The 27705-nt window shown below is 36.1% G+C and overlaps 5 protein-coding genes across 6 annotated transcripts; 3 read left to right on the top strand and 2 right to left on the bottom strand.

Moving 5' to 3' along the window:
- Positions 1-475: 475 nt before the first annotated feature.
- LOC123868518 (nucleolar protein 11) lies at positions 476-3008 on the top strand. The gene is made up of 4 exons (XM_045911068.1): positions 476-721; positions 802-966; positions 1255-1630; positions 1928-3008. Exons 1-4 carry the CDS (start codon positions 590-592, stop codon positions 2989-2991), a joined length of 1737 nt encoding a protein of 578 aa, XP_045767024.1. The 5' UTR covers positions 476-589; the 3' UTR covers positions 2992-3008.
- Positions 3009-4198: 1190 nt separating this feature from the next.
- LOC123868520 (RNA-binding region-containing protein 3-like) lies at positions 4199-5603 on the bottom strand. The gene has a single exon (XM_045911071.1). It carries the CDS (start codon positions 5488-5490, stop codon positions 4204-4206), a length of 1287 nt encoding a protein of 428 aa, XP_045767027.1. The 5' UTR covers positions 5491-5603; the 3' UTR covers positions 4199-4203.
- A 199-nt stretch (positions 5604-5802) lies between these two features.
- LOC123868519 (chitobiosyldiphosphodolichol beta-mannosyltransferase) lies at positions 5803-9301 on the top strand. The gene is made up of 4 exons (XM_045911070.1): positions 5803-6488; positions 6613-6875; positions 8135-8420; positions 8951-9301. Exons 1-4 carry the CDS (start codon positions 5938-5940, stop codon positions 9159-9161), a joined length of 1311 nt encoding a protein of 436 aa, XP_045767026.1. The 5' UTR covers positions 5803-5937; the 3' UTR covers positions 9162-9301.
- Positions 9302-9985: 684 nt separating this feature from the next.
- Positions 9986-22926, bottom strand: LOC123868037 (NHP2-like protein 1). Of its 2 annotated transcripts, XM_045910372.1 has the most exons (5): positions 22710-22926; positions 22321-22597; positions 21436-21676; positions 20674-20736; positions 9986-10425 (listed from the first exon to the last, which is right to left on the bottom strand). In XM_045910372.1, the coding sequence occupies exons 1-5, from the start codon at positions 22810-22812 to the stop codon at positions 10039-10041; spliced, it is 1071 nt and encodes a 356-aa protein (XP_045766328.1). In that variant the 5' UTR covers positions 22813-22926; the 3' UTR covers positions 9986-10038. The 2 variants fall into 2 exon arrangements, with proteins under 2 accessions (XP_045766328.1, XP_045766327.1); XM_045910371.1 differs by lacking the exons at positions 20674-20736; positions 21436-21676; positions 22321-22597; positions 22710-22926 and adding an exon at positions 10847-11094.
- On the top strand, positions 11647-16367 carry LOC123868036. Its single transcript, XM_045910369.1, has 5 exons — positions 11647-11891; positions 12463-12595; positions 13194-13352; positions 14262-14379; positions 14938-16367. The coding sequence occupies exons 1-5, from the start codon at positions 11842-11844 to the stop codon at positions 15228-15230; spliced, it is 753 nt and encodes a 250-aa protein (XP_045766325.1). The 5' UTR covers positions 11647-11841; the 3' UTR covers positions 15231-16367.
- Positions 22927-27705: the final 4779 nt, after the last annotated feature.

The following is a 27705-nucleotide window of genomic DNA, read 5'->3' as shown; positions in this document are numbered from 1 at the left end:
TTCATCTTATTCTCTAAAATTGAGGAGAATTTATTTTCTGGCAGCATTCATTTTACAGCTACGCCCCACTGTCAATGTCACTCAAGCGCCAAAGATGCTGGAAAGCTTTTCGTGGACTTCGTCTGTGTTGGTGTAGGCTGGCGGGCGTGCTCTGCCTTTTTGGAGTGTTTTTTTTTTTTTTTTGTTAAAACTGACTGGAAAGCGTTCTAAGGGGGTGCCGGGCGTGTGTCAGTGAGCGCCGGCACAGACGGGGTCCATACTTGTATAGTTTATCTAACTTGTTACAAATAACTACAAACTTGACTTTGTGTAATCTTTGTAAAGCCAGACGAGAGAGAACAAAAAAAAAAGCTTTTGGTGCATGCATGGACCAGATTGTCTATTATTACAATTTAGTAGGTACATACTCTTTGACGTTTGACGTATTGGCATTTGCATGTAATTTACTCTACGACTGATTTGCGTGATTGTCTGATGATTGTCTGTGAATTGCATTTGATTTGCATTTGGCACGAGTGCTACGAACACGTTTTTTCGTTTATTTGTGACTTTCTAGTTTCTGTAAATACTGTTATTTAGCAGCCAAATAATGGCAAAACTCCATAGTTACTATGTGTTGTGTCCATTGATTGATCAGAACAGTTTCTTAGGAGTGACACAGGATCAGGACGATGAAAATGTTATTGTTACTTTGGGGCGAAACGTCGTCAACAAATATCGAGTAATTTAATTTATTTACTTATCTCATCTGTTATAAAACCGATATAAATGGTTACAGTCGTTTATTATGATTGTAATTAGCTTTCAGACCAGAAGCAAATTGGCGGCTGGACTTCAAAAGACCACCTGACTTGTGCAGTGATATTTGATAAGCATCAAGGTGCTTATGTTGGAGTATTCAATAAGAACACCATTAAAATATGGAAAGACGATTCTTGCAAATTAGATAAGAGTAAAAAGTTCAAGGTAATATTATTGCAATTAATCTTTTATCATAACTACTTTTATCTTTATTATTTTTTCAAAGAATATTAGCCATGCTAATCATGACTAATACTTCCCTTTCCCCTCCAATTAAGTGTGAAGCTTGTGCCAGGAGTGGGTACGACAATAGTGCAATGGGTGGGGTTTGAACCACCAACATTTCAGAATTCAGTCCGCTCCTCAACTGTTGAGCTATGGAGTGTCTTCTATCTAACTTACTTCTAGTAATATCTTTGAGTAACATTGAAAAATAAATAGATACTTTCTTAGTTTTCAGTAAACATCATGAAGATTATACCAAGAAATCATCAACCACCTCTTATTATATTCGAAAGCGGCAACTGCGCCTCTCTTCCTTACGCTCTAGATAACAGAAAAACATATGATAGCAAACTCCTCGTCAAAGACTCTGAAACTATAGTGGATACAGGATATTATAATATAGATAAGACAGATTACATTTGCTATCTCATTAAAAGCAATAAAAGCAGCTATGATATCATGACATGCCCTATTAGAGAAGAGTTAGGTGATATGGAGAAGTCAAAACTGAATAGAATCAAAGTCACTAGAGCTGAGGGCAATAAGGCTCACATTGTTGGGGAACTTATTGATTCAGATAATAATTTTACAATTTATTTTATCTGTAAGTAAATCATACTAATATTTATTATTAAAGTGAAAGAGTGTTTGTTCATCCTTCAATTGAACATACAAAACAACTGATCAACATGATTTTTTGAATAGATATAGTTAAAGTCCTGAAGAGTAGCATAGGCTAGTTTTGATTCTGGAATGTCAGTTTCCACAGGATTCTAAAAATTTAAATCCACATGGATAAAGTCACAAGTATCGACTAGTATCATTTAGTGAAAAAATATGAACTCATTGGACCAAATAAAGTGTAGTTAATATTAAGTATAAGAAAAAAAATTCATTCCAGGGAGTGATGCAAAAATCACAGAATATAACTTGTTGAAGAAATCATGGAAAACCATTGGTAATGTACCTTGGATATCAACTGCTGCAAGTATATCCATGGCTTGGATGGGTGAACACCATCTCATATTATTCGGAAGCAACACTGAACAAGATGGAGCAATCTTAGTGGCTTATAACAGTGTTCTGGGTGTTGGGTCCTACAAATACCCAATGAAAATGTACTCAGAGAATGCTAAATTGTACTGTTTCAATGGCAGGATAATCCTTGAAGCATCTAATCATATTGGGATGTTGCCTTATATGGTGGAGGTTAACAGAAATCTGTCAAGTCTCCTCGGATCCCATGAGATTGCCCAAGATGATTTTACAGAAATTGTCAACTGGGACACACCAGTAGAGCCTGCATTTGTTTACCCTGTAGAGGTGAAAGACCTATTAAAATTTGGTTTAACAGAAAGGAATATGTGCTCTCAAGTTGTAGCAAAGTATGTTGAGAAAGATGATATTGATAATGTAAATAGAGTTATTAGAAACTTTGTAGATGTCCCTGAGTCAGTTTTGGTTGTGCTGCTAAATTATGTTATTAAAAAGATAGATCCCAGTAAAATCAATATTACAAATCATGAAGAATTCATAAAATTTTGCTGTCATGATAATCAATGTTTTGCTTTACTTCGATATCTGTTTGAGATTGCTTTCAGTGATGCCATATTAATACCATATTTAAGGAATCATCTGTTACTAGATAATGCTTTGTTTTTAATGACTTATATAACTTATTTACTTGTTGATTCTGATATTTTCATCAATCTGCACTATGAAAGTAAACTTTTTGATTGGTGTATTCTACTTTTGGACTCTTTCTATCAACAGAATTTGTTCACTAAAGATGAGAAAGTCTCAGATGTTTTGAATAATGTACAGAAAGTAGTAGGAAACCTTATACACCAACTGATAGCAATTGATAGCACTTTACCCATATTACATAAAATTGCATTTGGTACATATACTAATTCAAAGGATAGAAAAGCATTGGCATATACAATTGAGTTGGTGACAATATAATATTATTGTGTTGAAAACTGTTTTTATTTGCTTTCCCCTAAAGTTGACTAACAACTAGTGGTGGGAGAAAGTAAGACAACTGGCCAGTGTGTAAGATTTGAACAGACCTATCAGATTTTAAATCTAATGCTCCTCATCATTAGTATACAAATGAAACATAATATAAATGACAAAAATAACACAAATAACACAAATATAATATAAATGACAAAAGAGTGTGGATTTGACCTGCAGGCTGCAACTCACTCCAGCAATGTGCTGGATGGACTGCAATTACTTCTTATGCATGGCATCATATTGTTACATATCAAATATTTGAAAAGAGCAACTGTCGAGTTACTTGGTGGTTCTTCTCAATAGGAAAGGCATTCTGAACCAGTGGTAGATGCATTTGACGATTCAAAAGTACTTTTAAAAGTAATTGAATCTATACTAATATTATAAAGAGGAAACCTTTGTATTTTTGTATGTTTGTAATGAATAGGCTCAAAAACTACTGGACCGATTTCAAAATTTCTTTTACCATTACTTAGAGGGATTCTTCCGAATCCGTATAGGCTATATTTTATCCCGGAAAATAGATAGGATTTTTCGTGGTAGTGAAAATTGTGGAATAAGGCGTCGAAAAAACTGCCGTACGTTAACGATTCTCGCGAACGCTGCCTAAATGGTTAGAGATGTATGGTTGACTTCTATAGAAAAGTTGTAGAACTCAATAATGCCTACAAAAAAGTCCGCGATAGTATAAACCAGACATTTATATTTTAGCCATTATAACCACTTTTCCATCAGAGAGCTTAAAAAATAAATGTCCACCCGTGCGAAGCCGGGGCGGGTTGCTAGTAAATAAAATATATTTATTTTAGCTTAAATACTGTCTAATAAAAAGGCCAAGGATCAAAAATAATTTCCATTTCTAGTTCTGTTGTACATAATCTCTATACCAATATTAATGTAAAAGCATGACTACATCAATTCTATTTATCTATTACTTTCTTGCTCCCTGGAGAAAAGGATTTAGACATCCAATATTAATTTAGAAATTGGTTACAACAGAATTAACCACTGACTGTTAATTTACGGAAGAAACTACTTTGCATTTTTCTGCATTTTATTTCCAGTTCTTTCACAGAAAAGCTACAAATTATTTTTCAATTTATACTATTACTTTGTGGGTATCACAAGGGCAAAATTAAAATAATAGGTCATAATTCAAGATTTTTTATTAGCAGCCCTAGCAAACTGTACAACCATAGGTTTCTCTTTGAGTAAATATCCATTTGTTTCATTTAATGCATTTTCTGCTATCCTCACTGACGGGAATGTAACAAACCCTTGTCCTTTCATTCTTCCTTCCTGCATCACTCTCACATCAAAACCTATAAGTTCATCCTCTGGTATGTGCTCCACATAACGCTTATATATTCTTTTGACATCTTGTTCTGTGACATTTTTAGCTAGGTTTTTAATATACAACCTCATAGATGGTTCTCCAGGGTGATAGTTCTTAAAGACAGGCAAAATTTTCATATCGCTGTAAGAAATTCTATTCTTTAACAACTCCTTTCTAGTGATTGTTGGTTTTTCAGGTTCAGAAGTCTCTACAACTTCATCTGACTGTTGTTCTTCTCTCTGAAACTTTCCAAGCTCACCAATAACTTTGGGCTCCTCAGTTTGCTTAGCGAGTGCATCCTGTGATACAACTAGGGATATTTTCTTTGATTCTACAACTGGAGTAACAACATCAAAAACTTCTTCTTGGCCTATGATTACATGAGGTTTCTTTGGTTTGGGTAAAGTTGCTGTGGAAAGAACTGCTGCAGGTCTCTTTCTTGTCTTCGGTAAAGTGTGTTTTCTTTTCAGCACTAAAGGTAAGGGTTGTTTCTGCTTTTCACAGGTTTCATCACTTGATATTTCAGATTCTGACTCACTAGGAGGAAGAACAGGCATTTCATATGAAAAATACTCTCTAAAAGTTTCTTTAAAAAATTCTAAAGCAGCGTTAGTCTCTTGAAAAGGAGTATCAAGTGCCATCTTATTCATTAGATGCAAAGTTTGAGTATAAAAAGGCTTATTAGTAAATAATGCATGGACGATGTTGATAACTATTTGAGATGTTGCTTTCGGATATTTATATTTAATATGGGTCAGTGGTGGCTGGTAGAAATCTACAGACGGGTTCCAAGCGTTGAGAGCGCGTAGAAACTGTTTAATTAGATTTGTAGTACGTGAATCTGAATCATTTTTCTGTTTAGTTTGTCCCACCGGTACTTTCTCGAAGGAATATTCTACAACTAAGCGCCTTTGTGCTATTTCTAGTTGATGGAGACGCGTTAAAGACAGTTTAGCCTTTTCTATTGTAGAAAAAGAAGCAAATACATAGTCCCGTTTCTTCGAAGTTTCCCAAACTTGTTCAGCTCCAAAATGTTTTAATAATTGTTCTTTGTCTTCAAAACTCAACATAGATGGTAAATGTTTTATTATGAGCACTTTGGACATGTTTTGTCATTAAATAACCAAAATATTTGAACGTGAACCGAAACGATAGGTGTAACGTAAACAATATTTGTATTACAATATTATTGTACTACCCTTAATATTGCTGGCGTAGACAGAAGCATCACAGTAAAGGTGAAACCATAGACATACAATTTTCGCTTCGCTCAAGTCTTTGGGTGAAACAAAAACCAGTCACTTTTAACAAAAAAAAAAAAACACTCCAAAAAAACACCGCACGCGCACCAGCAAACGCCAACACATAGATTACATAGTCTTTGTTCTTTCTTTATGTTATTGGTCTGTGCTTTCGTTGTTGGTCTGTACTCTGTGACATGAAAGCAAAAAATTTCAAAAGTTTTTGTTTGGATTTTATTAGGTATTTCAAAGGTTTTTACAAGCATGAATAATTAATAAGTTACTCATAGTAATCATTTGAAACTAACAGCCATGACGGATCAATCGTCTAGGAAAACCGTGAAAGTGGTAGTTTTGGGAGATATAGGAAGAAGTCCACGGATGCAATATCATGCTTTGTCCCTAGCTGGTTGCGGTCATAGAGTGAATCTTATCGGTTACGTGGAAACACAGCCGCTTCCTGAAATACTAGAAAATCCGCTGATAACAGTAACCAAACTCCACCCCTTGAAAGTCGAAAGATATCCCAAAATTGTTCAGTATTTCCTAAAAGCCTTATGGCAAAGTATAAGTATGTTTTTAACGTTATTGGTTACTGGAAAATGCAGCTATTTACTTTGCCAGAATCCGCCTGCAATACCTACTTTACCGGTGTGCAGATTTTATTGTCTTGTTACCCATACGAAGTTTGTAATTGACTGGCATAACTATGCCTGGTCTATCATGGCTCTGTCTTTGAAATCCGACCATCCACTTCTGAAAGTTTCTACTTATATAGAAAAGTTCTTTGGTCAGTCGTCTGATAATAACTTGTGTGTAACATATGCTATGAAAAGGGATTTGTTGGAAAAGTGGAATATATTGTAAGTGTAGTATTGTAGCTTTAATGAACATATAAAAAAATACATAATCTTGTACAATGGTACAGAACATCTTGTGTGCGAATCCAATTCTTAGTTGACCATTTTTTTTAAATACCTATTACAGAGCAACAGTGCTGTATGACAGACCTCCAAAAATATTTCACCCAATAACACTGCAAGAGAAACACGACTGGTTCATCAAAATTGGTCAGCAATACAAAGAGTTTAGAAGTTCAGAGTATGACAGTGGAGATTGCAATCGGACTGCATTTACTGTTGTAGTAGATAATGCTGTAAGATTAAGGTATGATCGACCAGGACTTCTGTTTAGCAGTACTAGCTGGACGCCGGACGAAGACTTCAGTATACTAATGGAGGCTTTACAAGGTAATATTTTCTTTAATGAACACTAACCATGTAATCAATCAAAAATGCGAATTTATGCAAACCAAAGATGAGGAAAGTTGCAGTCACATTGCAAGTATTGGGGCAAGTGCTTAGACACAAGAGGTAAGAACTCCTACAACTCATGAGAGGCACACGAAGAAGAAGAGGAAACATGGAAACCTCTTGCATCATATTCCTTATCACAATAGAAGAAATTAGATATAGAAGGATGTTTATTCATACAAGTGCTTTTGAATTGTCACTGAATTTTTCACTGATTTAGAATGCCCTCCCTACCAAGAAGAACCAGCAAGAAACTTGGTGGTTGCTCTTTTCAAATAGAGTCAAAGTTTCAAATGTTTAAAAACATTGTGGAAATTCTCAGGCATGCAGGTTTCACAATGACCATCAATACAAGATTTATTCATTTATTTATTTTACTTATTAAGGAACACTAACAATATACATATTTTACATTATACTAAATACTTACAAACTATTACATACACTGATATGTACATGTATATCCATGACTAGTGTCCACAACATTTGTAGTGCGCCAAGTAAACATTATATTATAATAGATACAAGTACTTAAGTAATAGGTTTATACAAGTGTAAATTAAAAATTTATAACACCCCCGACAAGTGAAGTGACAGTAACGAGAAAAGACATGATAACTTTCAAACGGCTGAACCGATTTTCTTGGACTATTCCGCGCCTACGATCCATCTACTATCCAAAGTGTCCGAGCATCATAATTATATCTCTACTTATGTATCGGATTTTTCCAAAACATCATTTTCAAATAAATAATTATGTATCTAGGCAACGTCCATCTTGACAGCTTGACATTTGTCAATTGACATAATATTATGAACCTAACGGTTATCTAACCTTCTTTTCTACAAGAAAACTAGAAAAGAGCTGATAACTTTTAAACGGCTGAACCAATTTTTTTGGATTATAGCTAAGAACACTCTCGATCAAGCCACTTTTCAAACAAAAAAAAAAAAATCAAAATCGGTTCTTTCGTTTAGGCACTACGATGCCACAGACAGATACACAGATACACTGACACACAGATACACACGTTAAACTTATAACACCCCTCTTTTTGGGTTGGGGGTTAAAAACATAATTATATTATTTATAAAAATAAAAATAAAAAAAATCTCTATAGGTACATAAGATTAAACATAACTCCAAAAAGAAGGATTGAAAAACTTATCTGAATGATTAAAAATTTCTTTTTCAGTTTATGAAACAAACTACAATTTATCACAGAAGCTGCCAAAACTTATATGTGTGATAACGGGTAAAGGACCCATGAAAGAGCACTATACAAAGCAAATAGCTTCTCGCAACTGGGAACATGTGGCTGTGGTGACCCCATGGCTTGAGGCGTGCGACTACCCTACAATGGTAGCTAGCGCAGACCTTGGGGTCTGTCTACACACTAGTTCCTCGGGTCTAGACCTTCCTATGAAGGTTGTTGACATGTTTGGTGCAGGGTTACCTGTTTTAGCCTGTGATTTTAATTGGTAAGTATAATTTTGTATGAAAATCTATTTGGGCATTTACATTGGTCTAGAATCCAGCAGATTTGGAACAGGCTATGATCATTTCATTATGAAAAAAATATTTTGTGCCTCTGATAGTACAGTTTAATGTGTTGTTTTGCCATCATGAGGTGTTTCATAAACATGATGAACTTTTAAAATAAAGTGGCAATCACTTCCCATGATAGCATGTTTGTTTGTCCTTCAGTCACATTGCAACAGATTGACATAACTTTGTGCATGGATATAGTTAAAGACCTTTAAGTTACTTAGAGTACTTCCTGTCCTGGAAAATCAGTTGCCACAGGATTTGTTAAACCTAAATCCTCACAGAGGAAGTCACGGTCAGCAAGAACTCTGCAGAGTGAATGACTTGGGACTTGGGAATACTTTGTATAAAATATTTTCACTTTTAGAAGGTAGTGTGGCCTATTAGTGGGTAAAACATTGCTCGCAAATTTAATAAGAACCTGTTTTTTGAGCAAATAAACACTTAAATACTTTTATTCCAGCCTTGATGAACTAGTGCATGATGGTGAAAATGGCTATGTATTTAAAACTAGTGATGACTTATCCAAGCAAATTGTGTCATGGTTTGAAGAGTTCCCTAATAACACTAATCAAAACAACATTGCAGATAGTATGAGAGAAAAACTAGCAAAATTCCAGGAATCCAGATGGGAAGATAATTGGAATTTGAGAGCTAAAAAATTCTTTGAATGACAATGTTAATTCTAATAGATGACTAATAGTATAGTTAGGCATATAGCAATTTATTATGTGAATTTTTGTGATACATTAAAATATTTTTTTTATTATTGAGAATTGGTGAAAGATATATGAATAAATATTTATACATTAAATATCTGTTGTTATGTCATCCTTCAAACCAGCTTTGAGATAGACGGCAAATATGAGAATAAAACTGGAATTTTTGAGTTTGTGAAGAAACTAGGAACCCACATTATCAAAAAAATAATCTCTACCATTGTGACTAATGAACAGAGGTCAAAACCCTCAGCAATGAGAAATATGATGCAGATGCCCAGAATATCTTGATTCAAGTTTAGTATATGACGTTTACTAGTGTATTACTGTAGTGTATACATACCAAACCAGTAGTAGATTATTTTGACGATTCAAAAGCTCTTGTAAAAGTTTATTTGAATAAAAATAAATTCTGTTCTATTCTGTTTTTGACAGTTCTTAGGGGTTATGTCAATGAAGACCAAAGGTAGGTAATCAATCTACCATCATCACCGTGTGCCTTCTCTGGAACTACTGAACCAATTTTGAAAATTCTATCACCAGTAGAAAGCTACAATATTCATGAGCGACAGGCTATATTTTATTTTCAAAAAAATTAGAGATCCCTATAAAAATTGTAATAAGTTACCCGTGCGAAGTAGGGGCGGGTCGCTTCGCAAGGATAGATCGCTAGTGAAATAATAAAATAGAATATAATAGATATAAATAGAATAATAATAACAAATGCTAATAAACTAGTTCTTAAAATTTGACTATTGGGTAACAAAAGAAACACCTGGTTTTGTTGTTACAGAATGTATTTACAAAAATAACACATCCAACTGTCCATCACTTACACTAAAAGTCTTTCAATTTCTTGCTGAATACTCTGAATTTGTGGTTTCAGCTGAGAGCCCTCATTTATAGTTATAGAGCATGCCACGATCGGTCTCGACACTCCACATGCTCTGCCTAGAGCTTGCTTAGACCTGACAAAAACATAAGGCACATTTTTGTCTTCACACAAAATAGGAATGTGTAGTACAATCTCTAAGGGTTCAGCGTCTGCTGCCATTATGATGAACTCAGAAAGTCCTCTGTTCAGAGTTTTGGTTGCTTCGTTGGCTCCCTTGCGAAGTTGCTTGTAGTTAGCAGCTTGCTGGACCAAGTTAAGTATTTTGGACGTCAAGGTCGCGTCGGCCAGGGGGTATGCTTTGGGGTTCACAGCTTCATTGTCAGCCTGCAATGTTAAGGAGAAATTAATATAAGAAAAATATGCACCCAATTGCGAACCTTCTGCTTTTTGGAAGTGGGTTATAATTTTAAATTCCTGTGATGAATGTAATATTGTATGTAGGTAAGAGACATTATTTTGTAATATATCGAAGTTTTCATGTAGATAATGTTAATCTAACTATAGCGCAGAGCGTAAACAACAATCTGAGGCATTTTCGATATACTTCAACTCATTCCACATGAGACCACATAATATTTTCTATTATCGACAGAACAATTTTGAGGTTATGGATAGCCGGCGTGTTTATCAACATAACCTAGCAATCACGTGTGATAAGAATAAGCAGGCGAAAGCCATAGTAGCTTATCAGACCGCTGGGTTACACATAGTGTATTTCACATCTAATTTAATAAATACTGCTTACCATTTTTTGCTTAGTATTTTACGCGCTTTCAAACTAAAGTTGGACCTCTCAGCGATTACTCGCGTCACTGAGGAAAGTAATATTAGTACAGCGGGCAGAAATAACTATTATTAATACTAGGATTTAGTAAGAGACAATCGAGAAAATGATAAAATCCTTTGATACTTTTATAAATAATTCGGGTTTTAAAAAGGCGTGCAAAACTGACGCTAACCTCAATACACGGTACCTAAATGGTACCTAAATAAATTAATTTGACACTTTGACAGTGACAGTTGACTACGGTTTTCTTTTTTTTTTTTTTTTTTCTTTATATCTGGCTTTACTCTGATTAGCCAATGTCAAGTTTGTAGTTAATTTTCAAGTTATTGAATCTATACAAGTATGGACTCCGTCTGTGCCGGCGCCCGCCGACATACGCGCAGCGCCCCTTTAGAGCGCTTCCCAGTCAGATCCACCACCAAAAAACACCAACTAACACAAAAACCATCCACTCTTAACAAAAAAAACACTCCAAACAAGCACAGCACGCGCGCCAGCAAACGCCATCACAGACGAAGTCCTACGGTTATTTTGTAAATTTGTACAAAAGATCACATACCTACTATCTATAAGATCACACATCAAGAATCACAGACCTTTAAATTCTAGAATCCAAATTCATAGATCTTTTCATGTGACATGTGTTTTTCGTACTACTCTGTGGTCGTCTGGATACTGGATCGAAACGCGTTTACGGCTAGAATCCAGAGCTTCCCTACATACCTACTCTTGGTCCCGTGTCTTTGTCCAGAGCCTGCCAGAGCCGTAAAGCCAGTTGACAAAAATTAATTGTTTACCTGTCGTAAAAATTCGTAAATTATTGTTCAAATCTAAACAAAAATCAATTCAATGTTATTTAAACTGCTATTCAATTAATTGCCTTTCTCCAAGCTACAGTCTGCACCAGTTTTAATAAATATCACGCGTACTGTGTGAACGCCAAAATTCAGAAAATGAGGACTAGTGCACAGCAATTCGAACAGCTTGTGAATTTTATGGAACGGTACTTATATTATAGTAGTCTGCTTTTTATTATTCAATGATTTCTGTTCATACAAAATGTTTAACGTCTGTCGTCATACCTCACTTCTAATTTCGATCCGTGTATGCCTGGTGTGGTCACAGAGAGACGCCTAGATACAAGCGGCGCAAGACGACGTGTGGAAGTCCCAGTAGGAACCTATGTCCAACTGTGGCATTGGTCGATCTTCTGACAACGACTTGACTAGACTAGATTTTCTAGTGACAATGTAGACAGGTTGGAAACTGTCTAGGATATTACCAGAAACTTAATATTACAATTGCACATACACAGACTAAAACTCACCTACTACTTTAAAATATTTGAGACTAGAGGATGCCCGCGACTTCGCCCGCGTGGATTTCGGTTTTTTAAAATCCCGTAGGAACTCTTTGAATTTCCGGGATAAAAAGTAGCCTATGTCCTTCCCCGGGATGTACCCCATGTCTGTAACAAATTTCATTAAAATCGGTTCAGCGGTTGGGCCGTGAAACAGACACACTTTCGAATTTATAATATTAGTATGGATAATACAGTTTTTGTGTTTGTTTAGCCATGGCGATCTTAATAAGCCTGCTGATGGGCCGCACGGCAGGATTCGAGCGATACAGATGTGGGAGGACTTGACAAATCTCCTCAATCTGGATGTCAGTGGCGACCATAAGAGTATAGATAAGTGGAAAAAGGTATGTAAGTGGTAAGGTAATTCCTTTGAACACTATAGCCTTGTGTATATGGTACATGTAAAAAAATGTACAAGTTCTCACAAGCATGTTACTGGTGGCCTGCCGTAGTTTGACAGCTAGCCACACAGAACTACAGTGTGAGTCAAATCACTGATTGGCCAGTGATCCCACTGTTTTCTAAAGTCCATTGTTGCTGCAAAAGTACTCTTACCTCAACAAAAAATAGCCTAAGTCCTTTTCTGGGATGCAAGCTATCTCTGTATTTTATGTCATCATAAATAATTAAGCAGATGGGTCTTGAAAAGCTAGCGGACAGACAGACAGACACTTTCATCATCATCATCAAGATCATCAGCCTGTGGATGTCCACTGCTGGGTATAGGCCTTCCCTAAAGAGCGCCACCACTCTCTGTCCTCAGCCTTTCTCATTCAGCCACATCTGCCAGCCTCTTTATATTGTCAGTCCATTGTGCTGGAGGGTGCCCCACACTAGCCTTGCTTATATGCAGTTTCCACTCTAGGACTATCTGCTCCAACGGCCATTGCATCTACACATTAATAATATTAAGTAGGAATTACTTATGATTTGTGTGTACAGGTATGGAGTGACTTCAAGAACAACACGAAGCGCAAGGCGGCAAAGATCCAGCAAGCTTCAGCCAGTGGAGGCTCGGCCACCAAACTGGCAATGTCAGAGCTGGAGCAACGCGTGCTACGCATCGTACAGGCACAGGGTCCTGCCAGCATGGCAGAAGAGGTTAGTATGGAGGCCACATTTACAGAGTATTAGCCATGACTAATATTCCCTTTTCCCCTCCAACTAAGGGTAAAGCTTAAGCGCTAATATTGTTATATTTCTATACCAAAATGGTAAAAAACCAGCGAACTGTGAGTTGTACTCGCACATGAAGGGTTCCATACAATCATACAAGATATTTTTTTTATTTACATGGTAGCCATTTTGAAAGTTTTATTATTTGTCATAGTGGCAATAGAAGTACACACTCTGTGATAATTTCAGCTATCTCTCTACGTTTTAGGGTTCATGAATACAGACAGACAGACAGACAAACAGATGGTCAGTGGTGTCATTATTGAGCTTCCACAGTTCACCTAGGTGTCCCGTTGGCACCCTTTGGGCATGGAACCCTAAAAAAGAACCCTTTTAGTGCTACTAAATGTGTGGTCACAGCTGTTCATTTCTAAGTTAAATCTGTTTTGTTTTAAAAGATTTTTAATACTTCGTTTGGTTCATATTCTGTCTAAATAATTGGTAGCTGAATTTTCAATTACTTCTAGTTTCAATCATTTTCAGTACATTCAAAAAGATTTTTTTTTTTAAAAAAAAAAGAATATTAGCCATGTTAAATGACTAATATTCCCATTTCCTCTCCAACTAAGCGTCAGGCTTGTGCTAGGAGTAGGTACGACAATAGTGCAACGGGCGGGGTTTGAACCATCGACCTTTCGGTTTTCAGTCCACTCCTTTACCGGTTGAGCTATTGAGGCCTAAACTTTTACCTTTTTACTTTTAACTAATCGACTAGTCTTAAGCCAAGTGTGATTGCAGCCTTAGACTACCAAACTTACCACTAGTCAGATCCCAGTCAATATGCCAAATGTGTGTATGTGCCTATTATTTATATCAGTATGTATTTCATTGCAGTATGTAGTGCCAAACAACGAGTGGACGGGTTCGCGCCTATCAACCCAAAACGCATTGCTTGTGGAAAAGCCATTTGACGCATCCTCGAAGTCTGATGAGGACATCAAGGTTCAGAACTGTAAGTTTCATTACAAATTACATTGAGGCTATGGGGGAGGGGGGTTGTTTTTACTGAAAAACTGATAATATTACACTTCACACTAATATTATAAAGGCGAAAGTTTGTGTGTATGTATGTTACTCCTTCATGCAAAAACCACGGGACTTGGCTGAAATTTGGGATGGAGCTTGATAATATCCAAGCACATGGGCTACTTTTTATCATGGAAAATCAAAGAGTTCCCATGGGATTTCGAAAAACCTAAATCCACGCGCACGAAGTCGCGGGCATCAGTTAGTTTTATCTATGAGCTTGATCTACTCATCTGCTTAGAGAAGATCTTTATAATTACTATTATCTTAACAAGGTTTTCAATTTTACATGTTTATTAACTTTCTTGTCTTTCTAATTGTCTGTTTGATAGAAAATTTACAATTGATTTTAAACTAACTTCCCTATGAGCTAAAGACTAAACTTCAAACTTGAAATAGCTTAGAATTGAATGAAATGCAATATTTCTCCTTGAGACTAAAATAGCATAACTTGAAGATTGGCAATTTAATTTGTATGTTTCAGTGGGCAGAAGTGGTCACTCGACGCCCATAGCTTGGGAGATGAGCGTGTCGCCGGCCGCCAGCCCCGCGCCCGCGGGCCGCTCGCCGCGCTCCCCGCGCGCGCGCCGCGTGTACCGCCGCCACTCGGCGCTGCGGCGCGGCGCGCGCGCTCCCGAAGACCGGATCGCCCACATCCTGAGGGTCTTCGCCAACGAGAGCCTCCGACTGCGGCGGCGGGAGCTCGAGCAACAGGCGCAATGGCAGAGTCTATTTGGAAAAATGGTGGATGTGCTCAATAAGTTCTTGAACAAATGAAATTGTCATATCTACCGTGTCAAGTGGATTTTGCCACCGAGCTTTGTTGGTAACGAATGGGGGACATAGTTCGGTGCATCGGTGGATGTTGAGATCCTGAGGTGCTGGAATGTGCACCGGCACTCGAAAGCAGTGTTGGCGGACCCTTGACTAAACATCTGGGTTGGTCAGTCTATGTGTAGTCAATTATGCAAACTTTAACATTTTTTACAACATTCAAATAATCCGGCACTCCAGAATCATCAAGCGTGGCAGTCCGATGCGACGATGGCGTTATGAATTAGATAAAACTCTTAGGAGACCCATAGTAGCACAGAATAGGAATTGGTGGAAAAATCGGAGGAAGGTCTTTGCCCAGTCATAGGACGATACAGACTAATTTAGAATAAGAACATTAAAAAGTGTGAAAATATTACTTTTTTAGGGCTCCGTATCCGAAGGGTGCCGTCCGTTAGTCTACTCTGCTGTGCGTTAGTCTGTCGGCAGTATCTGGTAAACTATAATAGGTAGAGAGTTGAAATTTTCGCAGAATGTGTATTTATATTGCCGCTATAACAACAAATAATAAAAATTGAAGTGTTATTTCTCGTACGGTACGGGACCCTTCGTGTGTGAGTCCGATTCGTACTTGACTGATCTTATTTATTACAAAAAATTCTATGACAAACTTTTGATGTACATTTTCTATTGCCTAATGCCTCAATAATGTTTTTCAAATAAATGATTTGTATTTTTACAAAGGCGACATACAGTTCGTATTGCAATGAACAAGCCTTTAAAGTAATTAGAGATTTGAGAATCTTGTGACCAACCCGGATTCATTGCTGGAGAGTGTATAATATATACATATTAGATCATAAAAATTAATTGCTCTTGACTAGTTTTAAGTGAATCGTGAAATGGTGATAGTTTAGAGCAAGTCAAGGTTTGTTTGGTTTTGCAAGAGTTGTGATGAACATAAAAGTTGCTAGATCACAAAATATTAGGTAGTTAGTATACAAAGCATTCCGGAGTGCTCTCACATAAAGGTTCGAAAACAAAATATGTTAAGTGGTGAAGTTGTAATACATGTAACAAAACTTGTTTCAGAGTTTTATTTTTATAGCATATATTTTAATAAAACTAATTAATAAAACAAAACAATTGTTGTTTTTCTTGATATACTTATTTATGTGTTGAAAGTTTGAGATACTCTCTAATGATTATGGTAGGTTTTTGTGATAAAAGCTGGAAGGAAGGTCCATCAGGTTTCATAGGTCCATAGATTGAAACTTTAAGCCAGTCACTTCCGGAGATCTTGGGGCTTTTTATTCACTATAGACGTCACTAACGCTGGCCATACACGATCAAGTTTGCCGTCAAGTTGGTTCCAAGTCGACCTGCATGCACACTGATGATAGCCCTGCATGCACACTGATGATAGCCCTGCATGCACACTGATGATAGCCCTGCATGCACACTGATGATAGCCCTGCATGCACACTGATGATAGCCCTGCATGCACACTGATGATAGCCCTGCATGCACACTGATGATAGCCCTGCATGCACACTGATGATAGCCCTGCCTGCACACTGATGATAGCCCTGCATGCACACTGATGATAGCCCTGCATGCACACTGATGATAGCCCTGCATGCACACTGATGAAAGCCCTGCATGCACACTGATGATAGCCCTGCATGCACACTGATGATAGCCCTGCATGCACACTGATGATAGCCCTGCATGCACACTGATGATAGCCCTGCATGCACACTGATGATAGCCCTGCATGCACACTGATGATAGCCATACACCGTCAAATTAATGGACATCGTTTCAAGACCGCTGTCAGTCCAACTGGATGGTAAACTTGGTTGTGCATGGTCAGTACTAAAAATCACGCCAAGAACCAGTTATCTTCAGATTTCAAATAAAACGACGGGTAACTGGTAATTAATTTATTCAGTTAATAATGGAATATCTTTTTACAGTTCATATATGAAAAATACCAAGGTTCTATCTAGCGAAGCAACTTTTCAACAATGTAGCTCGGATATTTTGCAATTTTAGTCATTTGAGTGAGAACATCAATTATAAACTTTTCAATGATTTATCTTATTATTAAACATACATATAATATTTCTATTACGATATTGACAAAAATATTTGAATGAAATCTACCGTTGACAAATCTGGGCGGAGGGCTACCCTCATTAATGGCGTCGCGTAAAAACCCCCGATGCCATGGGACGAAATTTGTCTGCACATAGATGAGCACTTTACGTGCGTGAAGCGAAAGGTTTGTCCGACGAACCAACCGTGCGGCGGGAGAAATCCTATCTTCGAACCACCAAGATCCAAATGGATCGGTAATTCACCCACTGCACAGGTTCAATGTCAGAGTTTTTTCCCTGACGCCACTTTACTCTTATCTGCATTACAGGGGTTTGCTTCATTCACGATTTCAAAGATTTAGGCCTTTCAATGGCCTAAATCTTTGAATCGCCGATTCAAAGATTTAGGCCATTACTTAATTTTAAGATAATTTTAAGATTTTAAGATTAATTAATTACCCATAGCAAGGCAATGGCCGCCACTGCCTTGCTATGGGTAGTTAATTAATTAGAAGGGAATAGGTAGTGCAGTTTACGATCTCAAACATTATCATAGTATGGATACGAATGCGGGATTGTGGGATCATACCTACCCTACACATTTTCGCTATTCATCAGCGCACTGACAGAACATATATTTTTACTAGACTGTGCCCGCGACTTTGTCCGCGTAGGTATATGTTTAAAAAATCCCGCAGGAACCACAGATTTTTGCAGGATAACAAGTAGCCTATGTGTTAATCCAAGATGTAATCTATGTTCATTCCAAATTTCAGCCAAATCCGTCCAGTAGTTTTTGTGTTAAAGAGTAACAAACATGCACACACACATACAATCTTTCGCCTTTATAATTTTAGTGTGATGTGACAAGTATTTTTCAATCATCAAATGCATCTACCAAGAAACTCAGAGGTTGCTCTTTTCAAAATTCAATTTATAATATTATACCAGAAATACAAGTTGATTGCAATCCTGCGCGTTGCCAGCGTATCACTGTTTTCCTAGAATATATATTTAAGATAATATGAATATATATTCAAGATAATGTGAAATCCCGCAAAGCACTACCTATTCCAATCACTGAATAGCAGCCAAATATTGAAACATCTCTTGTATTGAAGCATAATCATTATGGACCATTTTGTGACATAAAAGGTTTATTTCAAGTTGGCTAGTTTTATTTTTAAATATTTTTAGGGTTCCGTACCTCAAAAGGAAAAACTGAACCCTTAGAGGATCACTTGGTTGTCTATCTACTACGGCATTCCGAACCAGTGGTAGATTGTTTTGACGATTCGAAAGCACTTGTAAAAGTTTACTTGAATAACAAGTGTAAATTAAAAATTTACAACACCCCCGACAAATCATTTTCAAATAAATAATTATGTATATCTAGGCAACGTCCATCTTGACAGCTTGACATTTGTCAATCGACACTTGAATATTATGAAGCTAAGGGTTATCGAACCTTCTTTTCTACAAGAAAACTAGAAAAGAGCTGATAACTCTTAAACGGCGAACCAATTTTTTTAGATTATAGCTAAGAACACTCTCGATGAAGCCACCTTTCAAACAAAAAAAAACTAAATTAAAATCGGTTCATTCGTTTAGGCGCTACGATGCCACAGACAGATACACAGATACACAGACACACAGATACACAGATACACACATCATACTTATAACACCCCTCTTTTTGGGTCGGGGGTTAAAAATGATTTGATTTGAATTTTTATCTGTCTGTCGTGCCTGTCAAGAAAACCTATAGAGTACTTCCCATTCGCCTAGAATCATAAAATTTGGCAGGTGGGTAGGTCTTATAGCTTAAGTAAAGGAAAAAATCCGAAAACAGTGAATTTGTGGTTACATAAAAAAAAAAAAAAACAAAATGTGTTCATGAAAAAATAATTAGTATTTTCAATTTTCAAAGTAAGACAACAATACCAAGTGGGGTGTTATACGAAAGAGCATTATTTTTATGCATAATAGTTTTTGATTTATGATTTGAGTACGGAACCCTCGCTGTGCGAGTCTGACTCGCACTTAGCCAGGTTTTTGACTTAGACTTAGGTTTAAGACTTGCGTTTGACAGCAATGGTTAAAAAAGCAATGACTAAGTCAAGGTTAGAGCACGCTTGCCTAGAAGATACCTATTCACTTCAAAGGTATTTACATTATATGTGGCAAGAAACATGGATACCGGAAGTGTGTTCCACACCTTAGTGCTGCTTATATTCAAATTCAAATTCAAAATATTTTTATTCAATTAGACTTTTACAAGTTGAATCGTCAAAAGCATCTACCACTGGTTGGGAATGCCTTTCCTACCGAGAAGAACCAGCAAGAAACTCGGCGGTTGCTCTTTTCAAAGATTTGATATGCCATGTATAAAAGCAATTGAAGTCCTGCGCATTGCTGGACCGAATTGCAGGTCAAATCCACGCTTTTTTATCATTTACATAATCTTCGATAGTATAATATGCTTTTCTCAGGAGCATATTTTTAATAGATTTTTTGAACCTGTGTAAAGGCAAGTCCAAAATTGGCTGAGGAATTTAAAGCTGCTTACAATATTAAGAGAAGTTTCTTCACTTGGCTGTACATCTGCTGCTTAAAATGTAGTGTTAACTCTTAAAATATGAATTCTTAAACACAATGGAACTTCAACATCTTAACAATATGTCGTACAATAGTGAGAAATCATATCAGCCATTGTAAACAATGGTATTTCAACCTAAACCAGGAGGCTTACAATAAAGTCAATTTTCATTTCACTGTATGCTGTACACACTGAATACAAAGAGATGTAACAACTGATACACGAATTTGATAATTTATCTGACTATACATGAAAATTAAGACTAAAAGATTTTTTTAAATAAACAAAGTGTCGGTTTTAGATTTAAATTACAAGTAAATTTTTCTCTATTCAATCTTGCTTCTAAAATGCTCTTGCTTGTATGAATGTTCAAAAATTTCATTGCTTTAAATAAAACAACTTAGGAACAGTCTCAACTTTCGTGATGCGTACTGCATCTTGATATCACCAAAGTAAAATGTAAACCCAACCTTATTTACTAATATCATTAGTCACTATAGATAATTTTCACATCACTAAAGTCTGTCTGGAAGCCTTAAGTTGGCTTCACATACTTATACTAGTTAGGTTTTTTGAACACATGGTTGTTCTGGTTGCCTTGTTGATTTGACAAAAAGGCAAGGTGACCCTTGGGACACTTGTTGGCATAGTGTCCTTTTGTACCGCACTTGAAGCATGTGACTTCTTCTAAAGGTTTGTGCATCAGTCTTGGATGGGGACGAGGTTCTTCGTTATTATCAGTTGCTGGCTTAACATAGCCCAATGCTCTGTATCTGGCTTCCTCTTGTTTTTGTGCTGCCTCCCGTTGCTGTAATGAAGTAATGTTAAGTTAGTTTTACTCTACAAAATAATTTAATAATAATGTTTTCTACTAAAATGAAACATTTTTGACTAAGAGCCAGCTATTATTTTATAATACCCGGCAAAGTTTGTTGTGGGCTCTTCGTAGACCTGGGCGCGTTTGGAATCCTCATAGCTTTAGTTTTAAGTTTACGTAATTAATCACTAATCCAACAACTGACTATCAAAAAGTGTAAATATTACCTATTTGGAACAAATGATTTGTTGAATTTAAAATTTTTGAATTTACAAAAGTTTCTCTGAGTATTATCCCCAACACAGGGAGGAACAATCAGTGACTATGAAGTTTGGACCATGGTGGCTTTGAGAGATAACAGGTAATAAAAGTGTAAAAAAATCTATGGCTTACATCAAAGCATAGTTTTTTATATTTTCTTTGGAATAGTATTAGCTCACGTCATACATTGCCAGACACTTAGTATAGTGGCAACCCCCTGCCAGAGATCCTTAAACTTTAAGGGGTCTGGCAGGGAGTTGCTGCGACCGCGATGGTCGGTTTATTTCGAAATTACAGACAGACTAGTGCAGATTAAGAAGTTATTATTTTTGTAAATTTTGTTCTATTTGTTTAGCCTGAGGAGACGAATTGGCCAAAAGTAATGTAATTGAACAGTAAAGAATAAATAAAAAATAAAAATATACTAACCTCAGCAGGAAGCTTGTTACAAGAAGATGCTTTATGACCCACATCTCCACAGTAATGACAAACAGGTAAACGTTTAGCATCCTTCGTCTGTTCCGGCGGGGCGGGCAGTTCAAACCTTGGATGCATGTACTTGCAGCTCGGGCCATCGGGGCAAAGCCCTGATAAGTAGTTCATGCATAACACTCGTCGCACATGTCTATGTCTGCAGTGCGGCCCATGTCTACAGAACCCTCTGTCATACCTAGAAATAATATTTGAAATGATCAGTTAACACTTACAAATTAACTACTTATAAAAAGTGTGTTTTTGGTAATGTATGAAAAATCATCACCATCATCAAACGTTAGACGTCTACTGCTGGAAAAAGGTCTCTAATAGTAGTCCTTACAAAAATTACTACTATAATAGAAATATTAAACAGTTTTGATGTTACTATATAAAGTTGCTCGTCTTATACAAATTACATTGCATTTCATAGGAACGAATTGCGTTTTTGTCTCTTTCAAATTAATAATCTTTATATACAAACTTTGTTTAATTTTATTCTGTAAATAATGTGGGTTTTTGTTACAATTTAGTGTATTACACCAAGCCCACAGATTAACTGATTGTGATTTTGAGTAACCTGACTAATTTAAAGAAAAGTCCTTGACTTCTGTCTTTGCTTTGCGCTGGCTTCCTCACTTAAATGTTCCAGTCTGTTATGCATAAGTACCTTCACTTGTTTTATAGACAAAATAAATACACAAGAAAACAGACATTTTTTTAATGCCAGATCATAAGCCTGGAATTTTGCAGTTGTATCCCTACTAATAATGTTTAAGGTTGTTTACCTTAAATTGCACTACCTATTCAGATCTATGATCATCATAGTTGAAAACTTACCACGGACAATCCTTAATCTTACTCTCTGGATCAATATGCAGGAACGGGCACTCTTTATTATGACATGCATTGAATCTAGCGTAGAAGTAACACTCGGGCATCTTTGTCATGTCATACTCGTGGAGGAACTCACACTGGTCCCCTTTTTTACAGAGACCTCGGAGCCAATGCTTGCAGACAACCGTTCGGTCCCCTCTCACGTGCCGGTAGGGGCATTGGGGACCATTATTGCACCCTCCAGGTTGACTGAAGAATTCGCACACCGCCGCTGTCGATTCTATAATTACACATTGCAAGTCATTAAAACAATCATTTAAGGCAATAAATTAAATAGTATTATTATATTTTAATTATATAAAATTATAGTCTCATAAAAAAAAACGGCTTACTGTCCATCCCAGGAAAAGGCAAAGGCAAAGCTCCATACTGTTGTTCTAATGCGTAATCTATATCGAATTTCATGTGATCTACATTCGCCACTAATATTTCCATTTTACCACGATTATATTTAATTTTTTGATCCCTAAATAACTTGAAAAACTATTTTTTAGGGAAACAGAAATTCGCTTAATTCAGAAACGTAGAAACGTCAAAAAGTACTCAATAATCCTACTCTATGCTACCTACTCAACTCTTTGGTGATAAAGTCACAGATTAATAGAGGATAGGTACTACGAGGATAAAGTCAAAACCACAAACAATAAACTTTTATTTTAGGTACTAATTTTTCGGCTTTGGTTTCCGGAGAAAAGCAAGTGAAATATCGAACAGATAAACAAAGACCTTACAGTTAGAAGGTCGTTGCAGATAAATGACCATTCAAAATTAATTGTCAACAAAGAGTATTCGGACTTCGTCTGTGTGGTGTTAGCTGGCGGGCGTGCTCTGTCTTTTTGGAGTGATTTTTTTTTTGTTAAAACTGACGGGAAAGCGGTCTAAGGGGGTGCCGTGCGTGTGTCGGCGAGCACCGTCACAGACGGGGTCCATACTTGTATATTTTAACTAATTTGTTATTCTTCAAATAACTACAAACTTGACATTGGCTAATATTTGTAAAGCCAGACGAGAGAGAAAAAAAAAGAGTATTCATATAATGTGTTTTTGCGTGCAATAAAGATTTTCTATCTATCTCAGCGTTGCCAGAATGTTACTTTTGTAACATTTTACGTTACTTTTGACCCCCTCATGTTTCCTCCATGTTACACGACTCAAAATGTTACTTTACGTTACTTTTAGGACTTCATAAAAATATTCAAATTTTCCCAGCAAACCAAAAATAATCGTGAAACGGAACGCATCCAAAACAGTTTTCGTTTGTCGTAATTGGCCCATTTGTTAGTTTATTTCACTTTCTCTAAGTTATTGGTCAAGTTCACTTTGTTTTGTAATTACTCTGTGATTAAAAAAGTGTTTTGTTTGTTTTTATCTGTGACTCAACTTTGTTTTGGATAATAAAGTTATTCGTGGACTTCGTCTGTGATGGCATTTGCTGGCGCGCGTGCTGTGCTTGTTTGGAGTGTTTTTTTTTTTGTTAAGAGTGGCTGGTTTTTGTGTTAGTTGGTGTTTTTTGGTGGTGGAACTGACTGGGAAGCGCTCCAAAGGGGCGCCGCGCGTATGTCGGCGGGCGCCGGCGCAGACGGAGTCCATACTTGTATAAATTCAATAACTTGAAAATATCCCAAACTTGACATTGGCTAATCAGAGTAAAGACAGATTTAAAGAAAAAAAAAAAGTTATTCGTTGCGGGGTAGTGATATTGTAGGTATCTAAGTTCAAAAAAAATTGTATCTTTATTTCGTCAAAATTCGAAAGTTTTGTTCGTTATCCTTATCGACTGTGTATATGAGTTGCTAACACTACTTGCTTGGTAAGTAAATGTTGTATACAGTGTAGTTTTAAGTAAATAAGTAAGTAGTTAACTAACTAACTAATTAGGGAATCAGTAATGCAAAAACAAAGTCATAGTATTTGCAACTGAAAGCAGTTCGTTTTTGTATTGACTGTCATCTTATTATTAATCACATTAGTTTCCAGAAGTTCATGTAGCTATTTACTACTTAGTTATTGTTGTAACTAGGTAACTTCGGTTTTCTTTACAGGAATGAGAGCGAGCTGAGTAGATACCGGCCGGCGTAACCTAAAATTTGAGTTTTGCTATCGAATCTATCGATCTCTTTGCTGAGACCAAGGTAAGTAGTTAGGTACCTACCGGCCTAGTATTATTCAGTTAACAAAACGAATTTGAAATTCCCGCGTAATTTTCTTCACTGCGTACCTACCTAGTGCGTTTTTTTTTTATTCTCTCGTCTGGCTTTACAAAGATTAGCCTATGTCAAGTTTGTAGATATTTTCAAGTTAGGGAAACTATATAAGTAAGGACTTCATCTGTGCCGGTGCTCACCGACATACACACGGCGCCCCTTTAGAGCGCTTCCCAGTCAGTTCCATCATGGTTCTAGCACCAAAAACGCCAGTAAAACACAAAAACCAGCCACTTTTAACAAAAAAAAAAAAAAAAAAAACGCTCCAAAAAGGCACCACACGCGCGCCATCAAACGCTACACAGACAAAGTCCACCTAGTGCGTAGCCTTTCAAACTCAAACAGTCCTGTGTTGCCAGATCGCCCGATATAAGACGATTTTAATCTTTTTAAACCCCGATCCAAAAAGAGGGGTGTTATAAGTTTGACGTGTGTATCTGTGTATCTGTCTATGGCATCGTAGCTCTCAAACTAATGAACCGATTTTAATTTAGTTTTTTTTGTTTGAAAGGTGGCTTGATGGAGAGTGTTCTTAGCTATAATCAAAGAAAATCGGTTCAGCCGTTTGAAAGTTATCAGCTCTTTTCTAGTTACCTAATGTAACCTTCACTTGTTGGGGTGATATAAATTTTTAATTTACACTTGTAACTATTATAAATTGATTAACAAAATAAGTTATAGCTATTCAAAGACATTTCTAAATCCGTTGGTATATTATTATTTTACATATTGATTTGTTTTTCTTTTTCAGGATTATCAGTCAATTTATTCAATCAACAATTATTATTACGATTCTTTTTAAGCTTAACTAATGGGACAAGAAAACTGTTTAAATTTTTGTATAATAAAGTGCCATATTAACCTGTGTACCTTATTACTTTTATTTTCCACGAAAAATAAGGAAATGTTACTTTTCTCGTGAAAATGTTACATTTTGAGATGTCTCGTGTTACAATTGACTATCTGCCACTGGCAACACTGATCTATCTAAATGTTCTAACTCAGAATACTTCACTGTGGACACTTTTTCAACTTTGTTGTTTATAATGTGTTTATTGTGCGAAATAAAAGAACTTGTGTTGCTCTGAAAAGAGAAACAACAATCGAAGCTGTTACTCCACACTTTAATCAGATTTCAATATCCAAATTACATTAAAAACATTCGGCAAAAATAACGTTCATTTTCAACACTGGCACAACTCTTGACAGTTGACAGTTGACACTTGTGACGTGTGCGCGGCAAATTCAAATTATGTTGCCATCTAAATGAAGATCTTCATTTACATCTCCCCCCCCACATTAGTCATCAATCTAACACTGGAACCAGTTTTGTTATGTGGAAAAGGTTTGATTCACACTTTTTATGTCCTGTATTTATTTTGTAGACTGAGTTTGAAATTTTTTCTAAAATCTCATACGGACCAATTTTTAATTCATCCAGTTTTTTCCTGTTTAAACGATTACCATTTTCAACATATACTAGGTCTCCTACTTTTAATTCACACGTTCTCCTGTTCTTATCAAAATGTTGTTTATTATAACTGTGCGATTTTAAAGTATTTTCAAATGCGGTTTTCCTATCTTGCAATAAATCATTATAGGTTTTATCTTGTTTTAATTCTTCTGGTAATATGTCGACATTTTTTCCTTCCAATAGATATTTTGGTGAAAATCCTGTTACAGTGTGTTCCGTTTCATTGTACTTTTCAGTGCATTCATGAGCAATAGTTGTCCAAGCTAGTTTATCTTTTCTTTCATTTATCTTACATCTTATTTTGTTAGTTAATGTTTGATTTAATCTTTCATTCAGACCATTTGAAAATGGTGAATTTACCGCAGTGAAGATGATAGGTACATTTTCTTTGTCTAAAAAATTTTTGAAATCCTTTGAATTTATGCCTGGATATTGATCGGATAGAATTAGACCAATTTTATTTTCATGTGTTACCTTTTGAACCAATTTTATAAAATCATTGGAATTTTGAGTTTTTGAAGTCAAAATGTAAGCATATCTCGAAAAGTGGTCTACTAGGAGGTGTAAATATGTCTTTGTAGAACGTGAGCCACCAAATCCACCAATAGTATCGATAGACATTATTTCAAAAGGGTAAGTAGCCGGACCTAAGTGAGACATGAGTCCAAAATTATATTTTCCTCTAGATTTGTTTTTTATGCAAATTTCACAGCTGTCACAAATTTTTTTGATATTGTATGTTAAATTTTTCGCTGTATAGAATGGATTAATTTTCCTTTTCATCTGTTGTATTCCAATATGACAGTACTTATAATGTATTTTCTTTATAAATTTTTTACTGAATTCTTCAGTTAGTAATATCTTTTCCTTTTTCCCATCCTTACGATAGTATATGTTATCTTTTAATGTTACTTTATATTTACTCTGTTTTATATCTTCATTCCTTTTTTGATCATTTTGTATATCTTCTAATTGAATTAAATTTATAATTTTTAAAATCTCATCTTGATTTTCCCATGGGTCTAGTACTGGATTTCTGCTTAAACTATCTGCTTCCACATTGTATTTACCTGGAGAATATTTTATCTCAAAGTTGAACTGTGATAGGTAATATGTAAGGTCTCCTAGTTCTTCATCTGTTCTTGCCTTTATGTTCATTTTCTCCAATGGTTTATGATCAGTGAAAATCTTGAATCTTTTCCCTATAAGCCAGTATTGCCAGTATTTTACGGCTTCCTTTATCGCTAAACATTCTAGATAAATGGCCTTTTTCTTTTTTTGTGTGTCATTTAATTTTCTTGAAAAATATGCACAAGGTTTTTCTTCTCCACTTTGTTGTGGTTGCTTCAAAACTGCGGCGATACCTTGTATACTAGCGTCTGTATATATATGTATCGGGAGATCAGGGTCAAAGATCGCTAAAATAGGTTGTGAACAAAGTAATTTTTTTATTGTCTCAAAAGACTCTTGACATTTTCCTGACCAAATGAATTTTTGTCCTTTTCTTAATAAATTATGTAATGGATCTAATATGATTGATATTTTTGGTACATATTTTCCGTAAAAGTTTATCTTACCTAGAAACTGTCTAACATTCTTCTGGGTTTTTGGAACAGGGAAATTCTTTATAGCAATTAAGTTATCCTTCAG

The sequence above is a fragment of the Maniola jurtina genome, chromosome 9 (genome assembly GCF_905333055.1).
Source record: "Maniola jurtina chromosome 9, ilManJurt1.1, whole genome shotgun sequence".
NCBI lineage: Eukaryota > Metazoa > Arthropoda > Insecta > Lepidoptera > Nymphalidae > Maniola > Maniola jurtina.
This window is presented reverse-complemented; position numbering and strand designations above follow the sequence as displayed.